The sequence below is a fragment of the Chaetodon trifascialis genome, chromosome 12, assembly GCF_039877785.1.
Source record: "Chaetodon trifascialis isolate fChaTrf1 chromosome 12, fChaTrf1.hap1, whole genome shotgun sequence".
Lineage (NCBI taxonomy): Eukaryota > Metazoa > Chordata > Actinopteri > Chaetodontiformes > Chaetodontidae > Chaetodon > Chaetodon trifascialis.
The window spans coordinates 8,236,826-8,257,538 of NC_092067.1; the positions used below are offsets into that span (position 1 = coordinate 8,236,826).

Genomic DNA, 20,713 nt, shown 5'->3' on the forward strand with positions numbered 1-20,713 from the left:
TCCACAAGGCCAGATATGAATTCTTTCCACAGAAACCATTGTTTTTAGGACATTTCAAAGAGCTGATCCTGTTGTAAATAGTGCTATCACAGGGTATTGCCCTCTCTTACGACTGTTACAACATGGACACTTGCCAAAGAAACAAAGGAGAGGTTATATTTACTTAAAGGATGAGATGAGTATTATCCAATGTTTTTCCTATTGCCAACAAATACAACAAAAAGACCAAATCCAACAATGTCTCTCAATATTTTCTTCTCTACTCTGTCTGTGGCTTTCAGCTCCAAGCCTTTTAGTTTAGTGAACCGTCAATCTTTAGCAAGAAGTCACAAATACATAGCTTCATTTTCACAAAAACTGATTCATAATTTACCAAAACAACTGTCATTGTAGTTTTCAGGAAATGTTTCATTAAATTTTCAGCTGTGGATTAATACAAATTTGGCGCACTAGTGAGCATTTAGGGCAACATGGATGAAAACTGTTACCATGTTCATGGTAATGAAGGAACACCCAGTACAACAGTGTAGCTCACTGATGTGTTTCTTGACAACGGTTCCTAGCTAGTTAGCTAAATGTGCTAAACCAAAAACTGATTAACAGTTTACATTAGTTTGGTTTTAGTTCATGTTAGACACATGAATGGCATTACTGTGACTGTTACATACGTGTGTGTGTGTGTGTGTGTGTGTGTGTGTGTGTGTGTGTGTGTGTGTGTGTGTACCTGCTGCAGGTCAGCCATGGAGTACAGGTGAATGTGCTGTAACAGGTATTCCCTGGGGAAGATCCTGTGAAAAGACACACAAGCAAAGGTTTCAACACATCATTCTCTGAAGCAGGTCGTGTGTGTGACCAATCAGCAATGAGATGCTGATGAGATACTCCAACACACACACACAAAAGAAGAGGAAAAAACTAAAGAAAAAGACTGGTTTGGCAGTTAAGGCCAGTCATAACCGACTGATCCCATCAAATGTTCATCATCCTGCACCTTCAGTCCAAATAAAAAACACTATTCCCAGCTTGCTTTAACAACAATAAAGGTCAAGGTATAATTAGTGAGGTTTATTGTAAGTTTTCTCCATGTAAAATACTCAGTATGGGGGGGAAATAAATGATGACTCTTCACAAAAACCAATGTTTGGGGAGCCTGAGATGGCCCCTGGTGTTGATTTCTTCTTCAGGTAGCTAATGATGTATCTGATTACACACAAACTGAATGCAAGATGGAACAGATTTTTTTTTGCATTGTAAGTGAAACTGGCTCCTACAACATATAAGCATGGAACAAGAATCACATGGTGTAGTTGAATATGAGCTTTACACTGATTTAATGTTTAACTAGCAGCCTTTCAGTACCTGGTGCGAGACAACATAGTAATATTAACCTAGAATCAGTAGCATTCCACAGTCTATATTATGCAGCGAGAGAGAGAGAGAGAGAGAGAGAGAGAGAGAGAGAGAGAGAGAGAGAGAGAGAGAGAGAGAGAGAGAGAGAGAACAGTGTATGTACATATATAGTGTTCATGTGTGTATATATATATATAAACGTGTGCGTGTGTGTGTCTGGGTTCCTCTCAGACCACTAAGATGGATGGCACCATGTTAAATCCTGTCTAAGCTGTGATGAGTGTCACCAAAACATGTGTGTGTGTGTGTGTGTGTGTGTGTGTGTGTGTGTGTGTGTGTGTGTGTGTGTGTGTGTGTGTGTGTGTGTGTGTGTGTGTGTGTGCGCGCGCGCGCACGCGAACGCGAACGAACCAGGCACCTCATGGTGATAAGCACCACTGATAAACTACTCTGTTTGTATGTTACCAATGGTTACCACATCAGCATTCATAACACCCCCCCCACACACACACACACACACGTGCGTGTGCGCATGCACACGGCTCCAATAATCAAACACACAGGCCCCTCTTTGAGTGTGTAGTCACACTGGCACTGGGCATTGATTGATCGTGCCCAGATGAACACACCCTTTAAGTGTGAGCTGATATTGACAAAAGTGCTTGAGAACCAACACATTTTGGGATTAGATTACAAACAGAAGAAACACAGATCCACGCATGTACGCCAACACCATCTGTGAGAGCTGACAGCGTTTAATTGCATACTTTAATTCATTATCCTTGGTGCTCTTTCCAGTCAAGCTGACACACCTTTCACTGAAGTTATCACTCAGTGAATCTGATCGTGTACTGAAGGAGGGAGAGAGATGTATGAAGTCCTGCAAATATGTGTGTGTGTGTGTGTGTGTGTGTGTGTGTGTGTGTGTGTGTGTGTGTGTGTGTGTGTGTGTGTGTGTGTGTGTGTGTGTGTGTGTGTGTGTGTAGGGTGCAGACAAACACATTACAATCTGAGGCAAACCAAAACAATATCCCCGCTCTCATTCAAATATATGAGGTGGATACAACCACGCCTACTTCTACCACTACCCCAACCACCTAATAAACATAAGTAACCACCTGAGACACACTGCCAAACACCTTGTACAGCCTCACGAAGACTATAAAGACTAAAGACCTATGAGCACCACAGCTCATCCATCTGGTTTGGCGTAGGGTTGGGCGGTGTGACAGTATATACTGTATGATGGTAGAAATGTCTCCACCAGCACAGAATTTATAATACCATTTCTACTGTGGGAGCTGTCCTTCAAGCTGTATTTACACACCGTCATTCAGTGTCTGCAGGTGAGTGGACGTCTTGTTGACACTGAGTCTAGCTGCTTCCTAGTCTTTTCTGCTTGACTGTATATTGCTTTCCACTCATTCGCTGATAACTTGGATACATGCAAATGGAGTATTTCCAGTGAGTGAGAACACGTCTGACACGTGTGAAAGGACAACTCAGGACAATGCCCTCAAGTCCATTATGCCATCGAGCTTCTGTGACTAAATGCATTGAAAAACACTTTGAGGAGGAGGAGGAGGATGAGCTAAAAAAGCTAGCCAGTGCAGACAAGTTCTGACCACTGACTGCTGAACAGCTCTCACAAACAAAAGCTACATCACAACTTCCAGAATGAGAGAATTTGCTGATCCTTTTTGACACTATCTCAACTGCAAGTGGTGCAAATCTTCTGAATCTGATGCCAGCAACATGTCTCAAACAAGCTGGGATGGGAGCAACAAAAGACTGAGAAAGTCTGTTGGCAAGTGACTGCATTCTGCATCCAAACATTTTTAAAATTGGAGTTGTTCACCTTGGAAAACACTAAGAAAGATCTAGCAACCTTCTACGAACAACCTCAACAACAACAACCTGCAAATAACACCTAAACATCCACAGCAAATAATTTAGCATGTATGTAGTCAGGTGCATATTCAAGATCCCTTTCACAGAGTTCACATTGACCAAAACAAGTCAGCTGGAAACACTGAAAAGTCTGTCACTGACAGTGTTTCAGCACTGAAAACAGCACCTCAGGACAGCCTCATCAGCCATAAACACCTCACCTCTGAGTTTTATTTTCTGGGGTCAATTCACACCTTGGCTGAACTTTGATAGTAAAATCATAAACACGCTTGACTCTGCATGTTAAGCAGGTCAAAGATTCCTTTGCAACATGGTGTTTGAGAGCTGCTGCACAGGGACAGAGATACAGCGCTCTCTAACTTCCAGCCTTCAATGCCTCGTGCGGTTGTGTGTTCAGCTGTGTATCCGTGGCTCTCTGCCTGTATGCAACAGACAGCTCTCTTCAGATCCTCCCTGAAGGAGACTGATGACTAGGGGAAGATTTTAGCGCCATGGCCCTCATCAATCCTGCAGTGTTTGGAAGTGGTGGGGCACTAGCCGGCACTAGCTAATGGGACAGAAGTAAACACACAACTCCATGATGCTGATGCTTTTTTTTTTTGTAAGGCTGATAAAAAATACCCGCAGCTTTGGTTTGAAGCTATGTGACAAACCCAAGAAAAGACATTTTTAATAGTGGGACAATAAAACTGAAGAACAAAGCAGTTATGAAACATACAAATGAGATTTTACAGTTTAAGCATCTGATATTCACTGACAATCAGTGTGTGTCATTCTGTATCTGTAGTTTTCCAAACTCACATTTTCCATAAACAGAAAATACGGCCCAGGGAAATTAAAAGTGTCCAAATCAGCAGGAAACTTCAGCTTCTCATAGGACTTAAGACTTTGTAGCATTTTTGCCTCTTTCTACTGTAACAGAGGAGGGTGACAGGGAACACGAGGAGAGTTATGATGTAATGATCCCTGACCTGAGTCATAGTATACACAGACATATTTGTCTCACTCTGCATACTGCTGTACACAAACTTTTTATATTGTTTTTGCCATTATATGCCCAGCATACTACACTAGCATGGCTAGCATATGGAGCGTCTGTGTTAGCGATCAGAGAGCACATTTGAAAAGTTCAACCAGAATTAGTTTCTTTGCAGAAACGATGCCCTTGTTCCTCTGGCTCATGCGCAGACTTCATTATGAACACTTTAATTTGGAGCTATGTTCTCACTAAGAATAAAAATGGCTACACATGGCTACCGGTAAGTGAAATATGTTTGCTTTTTTCAAATCATCCAGTCAGTCTGCTGAGGTAGATGATCCTCCTTTCAACATGGCTGCTTGGATCAGAGTGTATTAGTGACCTGGACTGGGGCAAGCAGCATCAATCAGCTCACAGACAAGGCTTTCAGTGTGGGACCCCACTCAGATAAACAGTCACCCCCCTACCCAACCATCACACATGAACATATACACACAGGCACACATTCTTTATGTATATACAGCATATACAGCACACACACACAGGCATGCATGCAGATAAAAGTTATGACAACATACACACATGCACTCAGAAACACACGTGTAAACACACATACGCGGATCACACGAGGAGATGTTAACAGTCAGTGTGATCAAGTGTCCAGTCATCCACAGATGTACCATTCAGAGTGACTCTGATGACACAGGTGGCTAATTATAAGCATGAAAATAATAGCTGTGTACAGGGCTGGGCGATATGGCTGAAAACTGTATCACGATATAAGTGTTTTATATCGGTCGATATCAATAATTATTGATATTTTTTATGACCTATTTAAAATAAGGAACAGGAGAAAAATACATTAAATTTAAACATTTTTAATTTAAATTTAACCTTCCTCTGATTATAATCCCCTCAGCTATCAAGGAAGAAAGGAAATGTCAACCATGGAAAACACTCAAATAATAAATGTAAATAAAAGTATAAAAATGTAAACAGAGAGAAACCTGAGAACTTTTTTTCTGCAGGTTTAGTGCAGAAAGTTCACAAGCTGATTCACCCTCTGGTGAATAAAATGTTTTCAGATTTGTAAACATAGCAGAAACTGAGGTAGACTTGACATCTGTAACATACAAACAAACAAACAAACAAACATGATAGACAGCACAGTAACACTGACTGAACTATAAAACCACGTTGACGTTGGTGAATACAGCTGCGCTCCAAAGAGTGAGCGCGGCTAAGGTGGTTAAACAAGTTTGAGGTATTACCGGTCTTGGTGGGGACGACAGTCTTGCATAGGTTACCGACCACATTGGTCTGACTACAATCCGAAATTCAAAAAACTGCCATACTGGTGAGCTGATTTTCCCTGTTTTATCAACAATTTCTTCGCTCGCTGCAGCGCTCACTTTCTATTTCTCATCTCACTCCTCGCAAAGAATCAAACGCGAGACAACGACACGGCGCAACTGAACTTGATACTGTTTCATGATCGGAGTGTTAGCGTGTCTCTCCCACTGATCAGCAATTACTCCCCTAATCTCCTTGTTTGCAAGTTGACAGGGTTTCATTTTATGGGGTCACGAGCCAGAGGAGGTAGGGGAAACTGTGCTCTAAATTAAGAGGCACTTTATAAATAAAGTTCCACTGTACGGAAATACACAACAGATGCTCACTGCTGACCTACCTTCGTCTGAGGTCCTCTGCAACGGTTGCTCGGCAGCTGAACAGGTAGGCCCGCAGTGACTGCAGCTGCTGGCGGAGACGCAGCACGGTGCTGAGAGCCTCACAGTGCTCATACAGACAAGGGTTGAGCTGCTGGACATCCAGCAGGGGCTCCTCATACACAAACTCCAGGAACTCCTTGGCCTGTTTAGACACCTGAGGAACGCATCAGGCATGAGGACCACTGCACCGAGGACAGCAGATATCTAAGGGATGATACTCACAAAGATCTGCGTTCCATGATTGTAATGGATGAGGCAGTGCCTTATGCCAAACTAATCACCAGGTAAGAAACAGACAAACATCATTCCTGTTAGGTGTGCTTACATGTATTTGACTTGCTACCATGGCGCCTTGCTGAATCACGTGTGTTTAACCTCGTTTGCTGCGGCCCTCTGCATTGCCAGACTGGCTCCATTCAAATAAACGAGAGGGCTGCATTTTTCCACACAGCCGTAAAGTAAACAGAAGATTCTTTAGGTGATTCACTCAAGAAACTTGTTGAAATTAACTCACATCACTCTTTTTATTGAAACTGAAACTATTTAACCTCGATTTTAACAATTTCATTTGTAGAGAATAAGACTTAATAAAATGTGACCCAGACTGACAAGAAATGGTAAAAAGGGAACAACATTAAGACCATATGAAAATGAAAAAAACTCATTTGCTGGGCAGTAAATGAAACAGATGCTCTTTAAGAAACTGCATGTTTTCAAAGCTGGTACAGTACGTAGGTATTTTCATGGAGTTGTGTGTGTGCTGTCCCACCTTGTGCTTGCTGGTGTCCCAGTTGTGCAGCAGGCGTGCTGGGATGAGGAAGGAGTTGTCCTGATGGCAGCTCTGGCAGTAGTACCAGCCGCTGTAGTAGCAAACCTTTGCCTTCCCTCTGGAAAGACCAACTGGACGCTGACATCCTGAGGAGAAAGTCACTGGGTAAGTAAATGCATGTATGTAATGCATGTATGTAATGCATGTGCATGCATGTGTGCGTGTGTGTGTGTGTGTGTGTGTGTGTGTGTATGCTTACATCTTAAACACATATATGACATGATATGATACTCTAAGGCAGTGGTTCTCAAAGTGGGGGACATACAGTCACTGCAGGGGGGGCATGCCAGACAAAGTTAAAGAACCACTGCTCTAGGGCGTCCAGTTGAATGATTTTTAAGCGTCAAAAGTGGGTTTCAAACTAACACAACAGTTTACTATCTGAATGTGGAGCAGGTGTGAATCATCTCTGATGTAATGCACATCATTAAATAACGGCTTCAAGAAAGAGGTCCATACAAACTCCTCTGGGTGTCCATTTATGTGCCCTCACCGGCTCATCGGCCAAGTCAACCTTTGGTGTTAACAGTCTGCCCAAGGTGATGGAGAGGAGAGAAGATCAGGAGAACACAAAGATTGCAGAGCAAATAAAGTGAGTGTTAATATGTGTCAGTTTATTGCCACTCACTAAATACCACACTAATCCAGCCGAGCAAACCTGTAGATAATAAATGAGATAGTTGCAGTTTAAAAGGACCTCTGACCCCAGTCAGGTCATTTGTTGTGTCATGGTCCACATCTTCTCTCTCACTCTACTCTTGACCTGCTCGATATGAGATACGTTTTGTGTGACTTGGTGTTATATAAATAAAACTGAATTGAAAGTTGAAAATAAACTGGATGATCAAACAATTTTATTTCACTCATCAGACAACCTAATGGAAGTGCTTTTGTCTGATTAAGGGTATTATTTCCAACCTATTTTCAACTTTTACTGTGCACATCATACAAAGAAAAGAAGAAGAAAGAAACAAGTGCTGGACTGAACGTGAGCATAATCAAAACAGTAAGCTCCACATTCACCACCACCAACTGAATGAAACTGAAGTGTGTTGGTCATGAACAGCAGCATGCTGAAAACCTCATTCAACCAGCGTCCTCTGACTGCTCATCTTAAAAAAATCCAGATTGCAGACACTCTTGGACCATACGCTCACACAGAAAAAACAAGCATCATGAGCAGTAGCAGCCTTTCCAACAAACCGGTTACTCGTAGTCTTTGATTGGTCGAGCTTGTTGAAAGCTATAAACTGCCTGGCAGCCTGCAGACACGAGTCAAGGCCGACCACATGACTGTCACTTTCTCTGCCACATGCTCATTTAAGTTAGATTCTGAGACAATGTGCATTTGTAATCTACTAAAAATAAGCTGGAGCTGAACAGAAATCTAGGCTATGTATGCAAAACAAACCGAAGGTGTTAGTATGTTCAGCTGAAGAGCTTCTCGTAATTCGCCACTCACGCTGTCTGAAGCCAAATCTACTACGGCATCCCGCTCCCACTCTAGGACTGCATTTCAGCCCACCTTTGAGTGTGGCCTTCAGGAACAGCGACACGCACGTTTGTTACTTAGTCACCAATTTTAGTTTGGGTGACTAAACTACATTTAAGTCTTAAAGTCTTTGAATGCTGCATTTTTGTGGTTCAAGTTCTGGTTCGATAACCTATCTTTATATCTCAGGTCTCCATCCACCAAAACGAAATGTGGTGTTCTCGACGAGCTGATGCACAGTCTCACTGTGACGTGTTATTTGCTTGAGATACAGGAAATAGCAATGACATTACTTTTTGTTTTTGGGGAGAAAGCGCACCTAGTTTTATTGTGTCCACTCCCACCCTTAAGCTCCTAAAACCACATGTACATCCTTCAGTTTGTCCAAACATTTTATCTACTGTTGAACTTCCTTTTTGTCTTCCTGTTTAGTTAATGTTCTAATATTAATATCTGTGTTTGCCAAAATCTACCTGCAAATTCATGTGGAATAATCCCTCAGACAGCAGTCTTGGTTCTTCCAGTAGTCACAACACAGAGGACTTCAGTAAGAAAGCTTTTTGTAGTCCTAAAAGACCAACAGATCCTCAGCTGTATTCAGGCTGATAGCTGCCCCACTGTCTGCTTTGTCTTCTCGACTCTTTAAAGTCCACTCTTCACCCAAACACCCGGACCTGGTCTGTGATCACACACAAACACCACAGCTCTGCGACAGGTGTCCCTTATCCACGCAATCTCGGAGGACATGGGGCCTGGAGGAAAACATTTGCTCTTCAGCAAATGAAGAGAGCTAGAGAAGAAAAGAAACTAAAGATTGTTATCTGGGTTTTGGGAAACAGCGGCATGGAAGGCTACAGAAAAGAAAGAAACCAAGAACGACAGAGGAAGAGAGACGTGTGTCAGCCTGTTTGTCAGCGGTGCTTCAACGCAAGAAACAACATGGACTGAAAAAGGGGAAATGGAAAACAAGACAGAATGAGTAAAAGGCTATCGAGAGATGAGAGGAAAGAAGGAATTGCATGAAAGAGAAGAGTAAGATCAAACAAGGACAGATGAAGGCAGACAATGAGGAGAAGTTAGTCCGGCTACTTTTCTATCATAGACAAGAATCTGTCGTCTGAGAGACACGAAGGTCTAATCAGCCCCGAGAGCTGGATTCCTGTTTTATCTGACCAAAAGAAAGAAAAAACATGAGCCAGCCACACACAGACTGAATGATGGACTTCACAGACCTTTGAAAAATGAAGCCATTTAAATTATTATTTTGTACACCAGGAATTGAGGGTGGACACGTTAACAGATAACACTTGAGATTGAGATTCTGGAAAGCATCAGATCAAACACAAACTGCTTTGGGCGACTTTTGTTTGGCTGCTGTAATCCAGCTTTTTCATTATTGAGCTGATGTTCAAGTGCATGGTATCTTAATCACTCAAAACATAAAGACTGCTGACCCTGTTTTCAGTTTCGGCAACCAAAAGCCGATGTCTGGTTGCCAGTCTGGCAAACTCAGCCGCCCGTCAGACACATGACCCTCGTCCTGCACGGCAAATTGGTCCCTTAAGAACCTTGTGAAGCGATGCTGCTGTATGGGCTCATTTACTTTTGCGAGGACTGGATTATCTGGAGCTTTTTCATTGGCAGCTTGAGTTAGGTGGTCTCAAATATATTTCTTAAGAATGGCGCCTGATGACAGTGTGAGTGACCTCCAGATGCGGTCTGGCTGTTCCGATCACAGTCTGATTGCAATAATTTCTGCCATTTTCACTGTATCCCCTCAACATTTTATTGAGGAGCTGTGCGCTGAACATAGCAGCAACCTATAAATTATCAGCATTCACTTTCACCACGTTCCAAAGTTTCAACAATGGAAATTTGTTTTTCCTTTGGATGAAAGATGGAGGGAAAAAAGACGACAAAGTCTTATCTTTGAGGAGAACCCATGATCGAATGCATATGTGCAACTCACATTCAGGCTAATTACAGCAGTGAGCTCATGCTGTTGTTGGGGTGGATGCTCTTTCAAAAAAGCCACAGTCCACTGGTTGGGAGCCAGCAGGCACAGGATGGTCAACAGTCAGAGAAACACTGTGTCACTTCGAGGAAGGAGCTGACCACCAGGCCGGCTCTCCGGCCAACTGTGGCCTCGATTCTGGTCTGCTGCTGTTAGGACCAGAGGAACAAAGACACATACACGTATGTACATATGTGGCATTAAAACACTCGCTAACTAAATAACAACCTTCAACCTTAACCTCAAATTCTATATCATGAGGACAAGGAGAGAACACACCCACATGTGTGTACACACACACACACACACACACACACACACACACACACACACACACACACACACACAGAGGCAAGCGTACTTCTACCACAGCTGCAGTAGTCTATAATGTGCTCTGCACAGTAAAACAAGCAGTAACAGATGATGCGTGTGGGACTGCGGAAGAAGACAAAGAATAAAAAAACAGCAGGCACATAAATCTGATGGTGACCTGATCCTGACCAAAACCTCAAGAAGCAGCAAAACAACCTCTGAGAGCACCCAGCAGGAATTCTCACCAATTAGCAGAGGGAACATTTAAGTCGACTGAACCAACAACGAGAGATTGAAACGTTGTATGAATTCAAAATCCGTGCAGCACACATTTGTTTTGTTTCTACAGATACTTAACATTTTATGTTTTATAGAGTCTAATGAGCAATTAACAGTACATATATATAAGTACATATAAGTTTCTAAGCAAGCAGACACTTGGTACACCTGTACAGTCTGATGCAATCCAATACACCTGGTCAGCCATAAAGTCAACTTTTCTAACACCTTTTATGACCAGTGTTCTTGAATATGGTCACACAGGTGTTAATTACATTATAAATTAATTAAATTCTATGTCGATTATTGAGGTCATAGTTTGAGCCTCATAAAGATAGAGGTTACAGCAGGGCTGTTAAACTGGATTGGCATTAGATTGGACAGGTGTACCTAATAAAGTAGCCTCTGCTGTAAGTAAGCAGAGAGTAAATGAAGAGAGACACCTCAGGTCAATATTTCTGTTCCTGTGAATAGCTAAGGCAGTAAAAGATAACCTGATTTCCAAAAGGCACAAAGTTAAAAATGAGACACTTCTTCAATATTCTAAGCAAGATAACTTTTGTATTATCATCTTTTATAGATTCAAAAAGGAGAAAGACCTGAAACAAAGGTTTGGGCACTCAGGACTTACACACAGAACACCTCCTTTGGCAAACATCACAGCTTATAAAGGTTTTTTTGTAACCAGCCAAGAGTTTTGCAGTTCTGTTTCTGTTTGGGGGGTTTCGGCCCATTCTTCTTGCAAAAAGCTTCTAGCTCTGTGAGATTCTTTTATGCGCGACTGTGAGGGCCAATGCAAAACCTTCAGCTTGTGTCTCTTGAGGTAGTCCACTGTGGATTTTGAGGTGTGTTTAGGACCATTATCCTGTTGTAGGAGCCATCATCTTTTCATCTTTTCGACAGCCGTGTGATGCTTGCTTGCAGAATTTGTTGGTATTTATGTGAATCCATTCGTACCTCTACCAGTGAAATGTTCCTCGTGCTTCTGGCTGCAGCATAAGGCCAAAGCATGATCGATGCACCCCTGTGCTTGACAGTTGGAGAGGTGTTCTTTTCATGAAACTCTGCACCCTTTTTCTCAAGCTAGAAAGTTCTATTTTAACTTGATTAGCCCACAGGACGTGTTTTCTGACTGAATTTTGGGGTGAGGTAAAGGTAAAGACTTTGGTTGAGGTCATCTGAGAGCTCACATCTCTTGGGAAGCAAACTTTTACATTGTGCTCCTTTTATCCCTCTGAAGTTATACAAAACAATACAAAATGCACGAATCTTGCTTAAGGATTTGTGTATATACAAGTAAGATCAAATGCAACAGTGAGAAAGTAAATTAAGTCTCACTAAGTATGTAAAAGTATGTAACATGTATGTATGTATATGAAGTATATAAAAGTATTTTCAAGCTTTCTCAGGTTCAGTATTGACAGAGAGGAACACCTCTGAAAAAGCTTTGTGACCCCGATAGAAAAAGTTTGTCCGCTGCTCTTTGTATCAGACTAAAGCAGGATTGTCATTTTCACATGAAGCACCTGAAAACAGCTGTACACATGCAGCTTCAGCAGCTCTGACCTGCAGTTCCACCCTGATCTGCACCACCTACAGGCAAGAAAAGCTATGAACACTTCACCAGCTGGAGACAGCAGGTCTTTCTTCTTTCATTTAGCACCTACATGTGCTATATGAGTTCACAGAGGGTAGCGGGGTGTTTTCTATCCTCCTGATTACTGTGAGAAGGAAAGAGGAGGTTCTGACCACACTGTCCATAAATTCACTTCAAGTGCATGACAAAAAATGATGTTTAATCTGTCACTGATGTTTAGAAAAGGAAATCAATCCAAATTTAATTTACAACAACTAGCGTGTGTCATTTTAGAATCAATAGCTTCAAAACGCTGTAACAGTTGTAACACTCATTGCCTGCAGATGGAGCACCTGCTCAAACAGCAGTATTATGCATACTCTCTTTGCCTGAAGGAAGCAACATCTACATTACTGTTACCATTATTATTAATATCATTATCATTATTAGTAATAAGTAAAATCACTACCTCAACCACATTTACCCGCCTACAACCAACATGCATGCTCTACTTTCTACATTTTCAGAGATGACCACCACTACCTTTTTGCATTTTGACCAACTACCAACTCTCATGAATGCCACCTTCTTAATTTAAGAAGTAACTCTGAATACGTTCTGCTGCAAACTACTTCCTCCATTATCAGCACACAGTAACAACTGCTTTCTCTACTCGTCTCTGATCTTTTATGGGTCTTTCTGGGACGAAGAGAAAGGGGGACAGAGGGAAAGATGAATGGGAATTCAAACGTGGCTCAAAGGTCTACCGATTGTACTGTGGCTCTCTGTAGTGAGAGAGGGTCACTTTGACCTGCCCAGGGAGAGTGTGCGCTGGAGAGAGAGAGCGGCAGAGAGACACAGAGAGACAGTGAGAGAGAGAGAGATGACATCAGGGCAAAAAAGGGGCTCCCGCTTTCATCTGCCCGCCGCTGGTTTAAAACCAACACACCTCCGAGAGGACGCTAGTGTGTGTGTGTGTGTGTGTGTGTGCGTGTGTGTGTGTGTGTGCGCGTGTCATGTACATGTGTGTGAATTAAAACTGAAAAGACGAGAGAAGCCCGAGCTTTGATGTGTCTCATTCACACTGACCAAACACTCGAATGAAAATGCGCACAAATGGAGAGTACTATGAGTAAGACAGTGCGTGTGTGTGAGAGAGAGGGAGAGAGACACACTGTCTATCTTTTGATGTGAGCCCACCTACTTCCTTGATTCCCTTATATCTACTGATTCCTACTTCACCCGAAGCCCCCCGTCCAACAGATTCACATGGTTTGTCAGGGGCCTGAGAATGTGCTCCTGTGCAACAACAGGGGTCACCAAACCCAAGGATACACTCTGCACAGAATGTGTGTGTGTGTGTGTGTGTGTGTGTGTGTGTGTGTGTGTGTGTGTGTGTGTGTGTGTGTGTGTGTGAGACAAGGGGTGATGGGGAGTCACGGTCTTCAAACGAACACTAAGCGTTTCCTTCAAAAGGAATCAAAAACGTAGCAGTTCCCATGTGTAATTAGTTGAATACATTTCACATTTTGATGTTAAATAACCAATCACCCTATACGTATGGATGGACGTAGCATGCATATGCAAAGGGCAGACTTGAAACAAGTTCAAAGAGAAATCAGCGGAAACTAAAGTAGCACGCTGAACATCAAGAGATCTTGTTTAGATTAGAGGCTTGGTATAGTATGAATAATCCCACATGCATTCCGGTTAACAACAGAGGATGAATTCAATGAATTAGGCTTATGGGCTTTTGAGGGCCAATATGAGTGTTTCCTATTTGTCTGTAAATATTCATGAATAATAGACTACTGCAGCCAAAGCACCAAGTCCAAATCAATTCACGACGAACACAAATGCTGTGTAAATTTCAAGATTCCTCCTAAGATATGAACCTTTAAACAGCTCACCAATGCAGAGCTTCATTCACTGCAATAATCACTGCAATAAAAATGTAGCATGACAAAGTGCATGTCAAGGTAGACGGGTGACAGACTAATCAACAGGGCTGCAAACAATTACTCTCCAGTGAATATGTTGAATATTTTCCATCAAACTATCAGTCTATGAAAAAAAAAAAAAAAACACAGAAAACTGGGCCTAAAATCCAAAGATATTCAATTTCCAATAATATAAAGTCCTTCACATTTGAGATAGTTGTTCTCTGCAGTTAAATTTAAGATGATTATTTCAGGACTCAGACAATAACTTGTGGACATAAAAGCAATTTTAAGGCTTGAATTTAAACTGTGTTAGAGACTTTACTTCAGGACCTGCTGAGCAACACTGCAGGAGATTAAGAACAGATACATTCAGATAAATGAAGGGGGATGGAGGGAGAGAGGGAGACAAAAAGAGGGAGAGGCTGTAAGTCTGAATGAAGTGGTGAAAGGAAAAAGAAAGAAAGGGAGGAAAAGAAGGGAAATAAATGCACTGGGCGAGCAGAGGTGTGCTCTGTATAGAAAATGGACGTATCCAGCTGTCCCTCCCATCCAGCTCTACCCAGAAACCCTTCAATCAAACAACTGCGATCAAGCCTAACCACTGTACCATCCCCAGGCCGCTTTCATTCGCTCTCATTCATTCATTCATTCATTCATCCATTTTTCCTCTCCTCCGGTGCTTTAAGCCTACCAATTATCATCAGTTGCCCTCAGACGGCCTCTGTCCTTGTTCCTGTTTCAGCTGGCCTTTCAAACAGCCCTGCATTAATAAGCCAGTTGTTACAAATAAAAAGGGAGGTGAGCGGTGATTATTCAAAGCCCTCCTACGAGAGAGAGAGGAAGCCCACGTTTCACACCCAGGGAGAGCAAAAGCACCGCCTGCCATTTATAGGTCTGTCCAAGGGCCTGGCATGGAGACGAACAGGGGAAACAATAAAGGAGGGAGAGAGGCTGTAATGGTTCAGGATATGAAAAAGGGTATGGACTAAATACTGAAAAACACCCCAAACCACTGACTGACAGGAAACGGTGGATGTATTCAAAGAGACAGCGTCCTTCATACATCTGCTCAACAGGATGAAAATACAGTGATAAAACCACTGAAACCAGTTTTGGCAAATAAGGACTCAAAGTCTCTGCATAAGTCAAAAACATGTTTTGCTCAATGCCAAGAGAAGGCTTCTTTTCCATGTTTGTTTGCTGAACTTTCGTTAAATCTGAGTTTAACATGTGTCCGTACGAGAAGGATTTAGTGACATCACAAGTAATTGAACTTTTTGGTAGAAAAATCACATTAGACACAAATTATAAAATGTCTTTAAGCCCAGGGAGTTGGGGGTCAGATTGTAATTTAACGTTTCATTTACATTTAACTTCAGTGTAAAAACTAATTGTGGGCAGTGGTGAGATGACAAAGTGGGAAGTTGGACATGTCCTTTAGCGCACGTTGTGTCTCATTCTTTACAGTACAAATAGTTAAGAAACACACAAAATTAATGTAGCAAAGTACATTACTTATCTGAAAAAAATATAGTGTGAGGATTAGTATATCATGTATGCTTTATAGTAGAGTATACACAGCAGAGTGGATTTGGTACACAGTTTCAGAATACTTCTATCCATTTTGACTTTCTTATAATTGGTCCAACAATTCGGCCCTTCATTGCTTTAGTGGGCAGTGTCTATTGGAGATTGACAGGAAATAATGTGAGACGTTGTCTATCAGACATTGTTCCATTACGTCTGTGCAGAAAAAAAACATTTAAGCCTGACTTAATTCCACACTGCAAAGCAGTGAAATTAGGCACTTTCTGGTGACCTGTACTGCTCAGTGCACATTATACTCCCACTTTTCAGGTTTCCTCTTTTCCTGTTAAAACAGGGTCTAATCTTATTGCATTTCAAGGTGCCATGCAAGAGGACGAGTGAAGGAGACCAGCGGGGGTTTGAAGGGCGACAGGATCACCGAACCCAACGGGAAAATGTATCTCTATACCTTTAATACTGTACATTTGGAGGCCAGTTAGGTGGGGGGGGTCTTAAGATTGTGGATGCCATGCTGAAATCTTCTATCCTTTATGGGTAAATGTGTGTAAATTTGTGTTGGAAACATGATCAATGTACACACAACCTAATCAGGCAAAGAGAACAGGAAAACATAGATACAAAATGTACAGTTTTTGAGCTTGTGTGTGTGTGTGTGTGTGTGTGTGTGTGTGTGTGTGTGTGTGTGTGTGTGTGTGTGTGTGTGTGTGTGTGTGTGTGTGTGTGTGTGTGTGTGCGTAGGTCATTTACCTGCACACCTGAAGCTCTGAGCCGTGAGCCCCTTCTCCACAGCCAGACAGGTGAGAATACTGAGGAAACTGGTGGTGACTGACTGCCGCTTGGCTCTCTGGGCCTCTCGCTGCCTCCTCTCCCGGGATGGTTTTGATCTCAGCAGCACTCCCTGGAGGCTTGGAGCACCTTCTCCTGATTCCACTCCTTCTTCTTGAGCAGGTCTCTGTGCTGCAACCGCCTCCTGCAGCGCCTCTACCCATTCCTGGGCCTTGAGCTGATCATCTGCTCGAAGCCTAAGCACCTCTTTGGGGAATACTGCCTGGAAGCAGTCCCCTCTATCTGTCCATGGCTCTCCGTTCTCTGGCTCCTGGTCGTGCTGCACAGCCAAGCAGGAGGCCAGGGAGTACTGGAGGACAGGCTGGGACACAGACCCACGGCCCTCAGTGGGGAAGGCCCGGAGGGCAGATCTGGTCAGGACGAAGGTAAAGGTCAGCCAGTTGTTCTGATCCATAAGCTGGTGGAGCAGTCCAGCTTTGAGGACGTCCTGGCAGTAATGGGTAAACAGAGGAAGGGTGGTGGGTCTGCTCAGGACACCAGAATTCAGCTGGAGAGAGAGCGACGCCTCCGCCGAGGTGGAGGTGTCACTCTCACCATCAGGGCGTGTGTCGAGCCCCGATGGAGAGGGCGACGAGGAGGGCGACATGGGCGCAGGAAACTTGGCGACCTGTTGGTTTTCCACTCCCTTCATAGGCTGGCGGGTCTCCTGCCTCACAGGTCTGGCCGCCTGCACCTTCTCCCACATCAGCCGCCTCCACTCCATGACCTCCCATTGGCTCGCCGCCCTCAGCTGGAGACGCGTGCTGTTGAAGAACAAAGCCTGGAGCGTGCGTTGATCGGCGGGTTGGCCAATCTGGCCAGGCTGGCTGCATGGAGCTGGTGAGATGACGCTCTGGCAGTGTGACAGAGAGTAGGCGGTGCCCAGCTGGCGGTTGGCGCTGCTGTCCAGAGTGTACAGCCGAAGCTCACAGGGAGTCAGCTCGACATGGCAGGGCGTCCAGCGGCCCCGGGGACCCTCACGCTGCTCCATCTGACCCTGCTTCACCACACTGCTACTGCTGCTTTTATCAGCTGGACAGAAATACAGAGAGGGAGTGAGTGAGTGTTCAGGGTAACCACGTCTTTATTCAGAAACACCTATACCACTGGTACAGGTCACATGATCTATGGGTACAAATAGCAGGTCAGATACCAGATAGATAAGCTTTAAAGGAGTACTCCTCTCAAAACCCACTGAAAGTATCAAACATTCACACAGGCGGCTGAGAAAAGTCGGGGATGTTTTGCAGTTTCAATAACTGCTGACTGTGTTTTCCACTGACATATTTCTTATATTTTTAGAGCTGTCCTTCTGAACCATATAATGTATCTTCTGACATTTTCTTGAAATCTAATAGGGAGGATCAAACACAAATTTCGCATTTGGGATAACTGCTATTTTTCTATCCATGTGGAAATGGAACTGGTTAAATAAACCACTTAAGAAATCAAATGTGACGGCATGGCGGGAGATTGATTGACTGTGAGTGTGTCTCCTCGGAGTGATGTCAGGAGCTGTTGGTAAATGTTCTCTGTTTGTCAGGAGGCTGATGGTTCTGCGGTGAACTGGAATTTCACAGATCTGTTGTACTGACATGGCTGGTCGTGGGAGAACTACAGCAGCTCATTATTTTTTTAGCCCCAGCTAAAGCCATACCAGCCTGCAACACAATGTCCAGACAAGCCTCTCAAACCACTTCTGCTCCATAACCCACTTCTAAGCCAATTAATGCATATGTTATAAATAATCACTTAGACAGTAAAATGCAGTGAACACGCTACTTCTGACAGAGCTGCAGGGCTACGAGGACGCAATAGCACTAAACACATGTAGTGCATTTAGTTATGTTCGAAACATACAGATCAATGTTAAAGTGCTGTAGAGATGGTGTGAGGCGTTTCTACAGACAGTTTTTAGCACACACTTGGGTCAACGCAAGTTACATTTTTGGACATCAACCATGGCAGTGAGCTGCGGTGTTTGTCCTTTTGGTTTGCAGCTTCCTCTCCCTCTATGCCTGAATCCTTACACCTCTAATTAGATGGGCCAGTTTCCTACACAACATAGCTTGAAGCTTATCGAAGGTTTGGGGCATGTTGGTATTTTGGCAGGAGATAACCCTGCGCTGGTGTTCAGAGGTGCTCTTCTGAGAACATTTCTTGTCACCACAGCAGGAAGAAGCAGTATTGTTAAGGAGGCCACTAGGCAAACTGCCCCGCTTTCCTAATCTTAAGGCCAGTGGAACACTCTCCTTTGTCTCCGTCCTTTCACTGTCTGCTGCTCAGCAGGCTTGTTTTACCCTCATTTATGTCTTTCCTCTCTCGGTCTGCTCTTGTGATTATGGTGTGTTTTCTCCTTGATTAGGAGGGGTTCAGACTCAGGTAGACAACAGACGTGACCTCTCCTAGGACACAAAACTGGGCCAGCCTTTATCATGAGCTGTGCTGCATTCACTGCCCTGTCTGAAAAAGACACAGAAATACAGTAGGCATTGGTCAGATGTCAGCCAGCGGCTAATCTATCCGACTGAACAGAATGTTAAAACACTGGTGAAGGTTAACTAATGCTAACGCTTAGAGCCTGATGGGTTCTGGGTTTTGGGGGCTAATACATAAACAGATTTTGCAATAGCTATGCTGATGTTAAAAGATTTCACAGTCGAGCAATTAAATTTACATTAAAATAAGGAACAGCAAATGTAAGACTTTAAATTACTCAAGAGCACAACATAATAAACTTGAATTAGGAAAAGTCAAATACACGTTAAAATGCAGCCAATTAAACACGTATTTCTGTAGTTAACAGCCCTGCAACTTCTTTATGCATATCCACTATCATATATGCATCATATGTAACAATATGTGGTATAATAGATGTATTGATGAGGCTTTAATAATGGTGATAATCTTCAGCCAGCCAGCACTTTTCAAAAAGACATGACAATGTCAGCACTCAATAAAACAGCATTAGAATTCTGATTAAAATCCATTAGAATTCAGTTTTAGCAACACAAAGCTTTTTTAAGTCTCTGTACCTGCAGACCTTTGATTCAAGAAGTGCATACAAAGGTCAAACTCGAGGTGCAGCAATGACTCAGCTTGTCAGGTATCCAAATCATTTCAAAAAACAAACATTACATGCGAGCGACCAGCGGATGAATATTTTGGACCCGAGGCCACAGTTCAGTGGTTTAAGCACCCAGCATTTCACATCACCCAGTGAAACCAAACATTGGTGACAAACAGATGAGTCTTCAGGACTTAAGAAGGGGCAGAAAGACTGTGACCTATTCTATGAGATGTTGTACTATCTAGATCTGCTTCATACTGAAATACTTGCTATTAAAACTATGATCATACTGAGCATCTAAGCTTAATTTAGCCCAGTTTTAACCTTAACATCTAGACGTCTTTCAATGTGGAGGCAGGTTTACTTAAAAATAACAACAATCCCCTGCTCCCCTCCCCTACACCAAACCCACAAACTGATTTAATTGTAAACCCCCAGCAGGAGCAGTCTAATTGGCAGATATTGCATTTTGTTTCTTTAACATGCTAAATCACCCAAGGAGGGGAAAGGAAAAGCTAAATCGTTCACAGCTCCTGTTCAGTAAACGGTGAGAGTCAAGTGCTTCATCAATCTTATCAAAACAGCAGCAGACGTGGTGTCACTCCAGGTCTCGGACTTTGCATGTTAACAACCCTTCTGGCAAAAGAACAAATGAATATGCAAATAAGTTTAGCTGGAATCAAGTCTGTCTGATTGGCAGTCTTCACGCTTGGGAGGGTCGAGATGAGAATTAGGCATTGTGACGAGGAAAACTGCTCTGTTCAATTAGCCTTCATCTCCACCTGGTAGGGTTTGACATCACACTCCAGAAATAGTCTAATACACACACACAAGCCTTCAACCAGAATTAACACT

General features: G+C 43.0%; 1 protein-coding gene across 1 annotated transcript in view; it reads right to left on the bottom strand.

Annotated features, from left to right (window-relative positions):
* Positions 1-20,713, bottom strand: part of plekhm3 (pleckstrin homology domain containing, family M, member 3) — a 39,906-nt gene that overhangs the window by 12,378 nt on the left and 6,815 nt on the right. Inside the window, exons 3-6 of the mRNA XM_070976546.1 lie at positions 16,711-17,820; positions 6,740-6,885; positions 5,931-6,124; positions 725-788 (exon numbers count right to left, since the gene is read on the bottom strand). Of these exons, the coding sequence (XP_070832647.1) occupies positions 725-788; positions 5,931-6,124; positions 6,740-6,885; positions 16,711-17,820 (1,514 nt within the window). The remainder of the gene's footprint in view (positions 1-724; positions 789-5,930; positions 6,125-6,739; positions 6,886-16,710; positions 17,821-20,713) is intronic.